The sequence below is a fragment of the Cariama cristata genome, unplaced genomic scaffold (genome assembly GCF_000690535.1).
Source record: "Cariama cristata isolate BGI_N322 unplaced genomic scaffold, ASM69053v1 scaffold41238, whole genome shotgun sequence".
Lineage (NCBI taxonomy): Eukaryota > Metazoa > Chordata > Aves > Cariamiformes > Cariamidae > Cariama > Cariama cristata.
Window position 1 is genome coordinate 611 of NW_009632395.1, and position 3698 is coordinate 4308.

At 57.1% G+C, this 3698-nt stretch overlaps 1 protein-coding gene across 1 annotated transcript in view; it reads left to right on the top strand.

Annotated features, from left to right (window-relative positions):
- Positions 1–1161, top strand: part of LOC104166415 (PHD finger protein 13-like) — a gene marked incomplete at its 5' end in the record, with an annotated part of 1594 nt that extends 433 nt beyond the window's left edge. The window contains 3 exons of the mRNA XM_009706322.1: positions 15–466; positions 786–824; positions 935–1161. Of these exons, the coding sequence (XP_009704624.1) occupies positions 15–466; positions 786–824; positions 935–1161 (718 nt within the window). The remainder of the gene's footprint in view (positions 1–14; positions 467–785; positions 825–934) is intronic.
- Positions 1162–3698: the final 2537 nt, after the last annotated feature.

Below are 3698 nucleotides of genomic sequence, written 5' to 3' on the forward strand. Positions count from 1 at the left end.
GCTGTGGACAACAGCCTGCTCGTGAGCTGCCCTGCCTTCCCCACCAGCCTCTACAATGTCCGGCCCCAGCAAACCAAACGGAAGAAACCACCAGCAAAAAAACTGATTTTGGAGCAGGAGGTGGAGAAGAGGGTGCCGCTGAGCGCTGGGAAGGGCTTTGGGGCAGAGCAGGACGGGGTGAAGGAGCTGGCTGTGCTGGAGGGACAGGTGCCTCCTGTGAAAGAGGAGCTCTTGGAGCCTTCCCTCAACCCGGCTGGGGACCCCCAGCCCAACTCCCTCCTGGAGGAGCTGATGAAGGAGGAGAAGGACTGGATCCCTGGAGTGCAGGAAACCGAGAAGCCCGGAGATGATCCTCAGCTAAAGGAGCATGACCCCTGCTCTGGAGGGAGGAAAAGCCCCAGTTCTTGTAGTACCTTGGACCAAAGCGAAGGGGAAGATGCAAGCAGAGGAAGCTCCCAGCTTAGTGGTAAGTGTCCAAGGGAGGGCAGAGAGCCCTGTTGTGCTACAGGCAGTGCCGAATGTTGTCCCTCCCGCAGCTGGAGCCACCCGTGCTGGCTGCAGGGAGATCTTGTCATGGCCCGAGCCTCTCCCAGCAAGGGGGGTACTTTTGGGACCTGGGGGGACTGAAGAGCAGAGGGCAGGGAGCTGGCCTGCCCTTTGGCAGCTTTGTTCTGCAGAACGAGTGGTACAGACTTGAAATGTGTCTAAAGTGGGATGTAGGGCTGCCTTGCTCATCTGGTGTTTTATTTTTTTTTCTCTTCCCCTCCCCTTTTATGCAACTTTAGCAGTCGAATTCACAGCAGCTCCCAACACCAAAGCAGAAGGTGAGTGCAGGGCTGTCCCAGTTAACGCCAGTGGAATTGGCTAGTCTGGCCGTAGCCAGACTTGCAGCTGGTAAGGTGGTTTCTGACCGGTATTTCTCTTCGCTGACCAGATGACGATGCCTGGGATCTGATCACCTGCTTCTGCCTGAAGCCCTTTGCAGGGAGGCCCATGATCGAATGTAACGAATGCGCTACCTGGATCCACCTCTCTTGTGCCAAGATCCGCAAATCCAACGTGCCTGAGGTTTTCATCTGCCAGCGATGCCGCGATGCCAAGCAGGAGATTCGCCGCTCTAACCGAGCTCGGACGGTGCCCCGCAAGCGCTTCTGTGACTGAAGTGCCTCCAGAGCAAGGAGGCCAGGAGTCCCCTTTTTAAGCTGAAAACTTGTAGCCTGGTTTGGCTAGACAATCAATGCTCAGTAATGGCAGGGGAGGGGCTGAGCTGCGGGACTGGACTGTCCCCCTTGCACTTCTGACTCCTGGAAGCTGCCTCGCGTGTCCTCCCTGGGGATCGCGTTGGCCACAGAGCTCGGCTACCCCAGAGGGGGGAGAGGAGGGTGGTCCAGCCGCGCACTAGGTCGCTCGGAAACATCTCTGTCCTCACACGAAGCTGGCTCAGTGCCTTTCCCCCAGGGCAGCCGAGGAGAACCTAGTCCAAGTAGTTTTTCTGTGGTGTGGTGGAAGCTTACACTTATCCCAAGATGTGATTCCCCTTCCTCCTTTTTCCTCACCTTTTTCCTTTCCTTGCCTTGGACCTTCAGGTGGGCTGCGATGGCAAAGCCCCTGTGACCCAAGTTCTCCAGCAAGTAGGTGCAGCCCAGGCAAACTGCCTGCGTGTAGTGTGCTGCTCTCCAGGGCAGGAGGGGAAGGGACATCAGTCCTGCCGACACCTGAAGCAGGCTGGGGCTCTGCATCTTGGGGGTGTTGCTGAAGCCATCCATCTCTGGCTCATCAGCCTTGTAGGCTGCATGGGGCTGGGGGGGAAGGTCCTTCCCCCGGCCCATGGTGCTCCTGGTTTTGTTTGCTGTGCCCATGGCCCCAGGATGGTCCTGTTGGGGCAAGAGCAGCAAAGGTATCCTCTTAGGTGATTACAAAGGCTGTTCTTGTGGAGCAGCCCTCCTTGGTTCATGCCCTCCAGTTGCACTGAGGTCTGCTGTGTGAAGGGGGGTGGGATCCCTGATAGGAGGCTGAAGTTATCCTCGGAGCTGGCCATGGCAGGGCTCTGAGCCCTTTGGAAGCAGGACAGGAGAGTGCTCTGGTTAGCTTTCCATGTGTTCCACTTCCAGTTTAAAACAACTGAAGCTTGTACCCTGTGGCCACCTCCTGCCCACAGAGCTGTCTGGTGCAGCATCTGCTTCAACACCAGCTGGATGCTGAGACCTGAGCTCAGATGGAGCCAGGAGGTGGGAAGGCCTTGCTTCCCAGCACTCACTCCATCACATAAGTTTGTTTGGTTTTTTTTTCCCCCTAGACACATAGAGTGAAACCTAATGACTTGTCAAGAGTGGGCCCTGAGCCCCTTCTGCTATGCAACTGCAGCTCCAGAGACACGGGATTTGCCTTCTCCAGGCCCCTAGTTTAAGTTTGGCAGTGGAAGGCTTCTCCCCTTCCGTGTCCCCTGTGCATGGGGGGTGTGTGTATGTGATCTCCCGGGGCCCCACGTGCACTGACCATTGGATTCCCCAACCCCCCCCCAGCCCCTCCAAAGAGCCAGGCCCATGTGCCTTCTGCACTTTCCCTGGGGGACGCAGACCCCGCTCCTGTCCTGGTGACACTCGGAGGCCGCTGCCTGCAGGGGGGAGTGGGACAGCCCCCATTTGCCAGTCCTCATGACTATGTTTCTTAACTGGGTTCTTTCCTACTTGCACATCTGGTTACTGTGGGACCACAGCTGGGGGAGGGTGTGGGGCAGCCCCCTGTCACTCAGCAGCCCCCAGGTTGGTCCCTGTGCCTCTCTCCTCCTGTGGAAAGCCTGGGCCCCAAAAGTGCTTTATGTTTTTATAGTTACTTTGTATTGATATGTAAAATAGCAAATTCTGGTCCTTGCCCTGTGGAGTGTGGCTGGAGTCTTATGTATATAATAAAGTACTTTTGCCATAACGGTGGTGGCTTCAGCATAGTTCGGTGGCCTTGGGTCTCATGTCCTTCTGGGACCTGAGTGCTCCCCTGCTCCCCTTCTGCTGTGGCTGGGAGGGGTCCTGGTGGGATCCCACTCAGCCCTGCTCCCCGCCCCAGGTAAACACCGAGCTGCACAAACAACAGGGAACGAGCAGGCCAGTGCATCTTGTATTTAATAGAGCAATGACCACCTCCCCACCCTGCTGCAGTGCACAGGGATGCTCCACCAAAAGGTCCTCTGCAGGTGCATGGGCTGGGGGACAACCTCTTCGATGGGCACTATCTTCCCGAGGCTGCAGCCAACCAGCTGTGACCATCATGGGTTACTCCAAAGGAGCAGCAGGTCCGACGGCTCCAGGAGGAAGGGGGGCCACATGCCCTTGCTGTGACTCTCAAAGCCCATCAGGATTTAGCTCCAAAGCTGTGTTTTGTTCTTGGGCTCTGACAAACCTTCCCTGGCTCTGTCTCCACTCCGGAGTGTAGTTACGATTTAGTCCTGACAGCAGTTGAGGTGCCCAAGGATCCAGTTTTCTCCACAAAGTAAGTGTTATTCCAGTACAGAGGTACCTCTGGCTTCCCCCGCAGACCCGGAGCCGTGCCAGCTGCCATCAGGCAGGGCGGTTGGGTCAAACGGGGGATGCAGTGAGGGGGACAGGACAAGAAGGCACTGGGGGCTGAGCGCTGGCCTGACTGGGGCAGAAAGGAGTTGCTGTTTGTGGGGGACCCTTACCAAAGCAGGGTCCTGCTGGTACAAT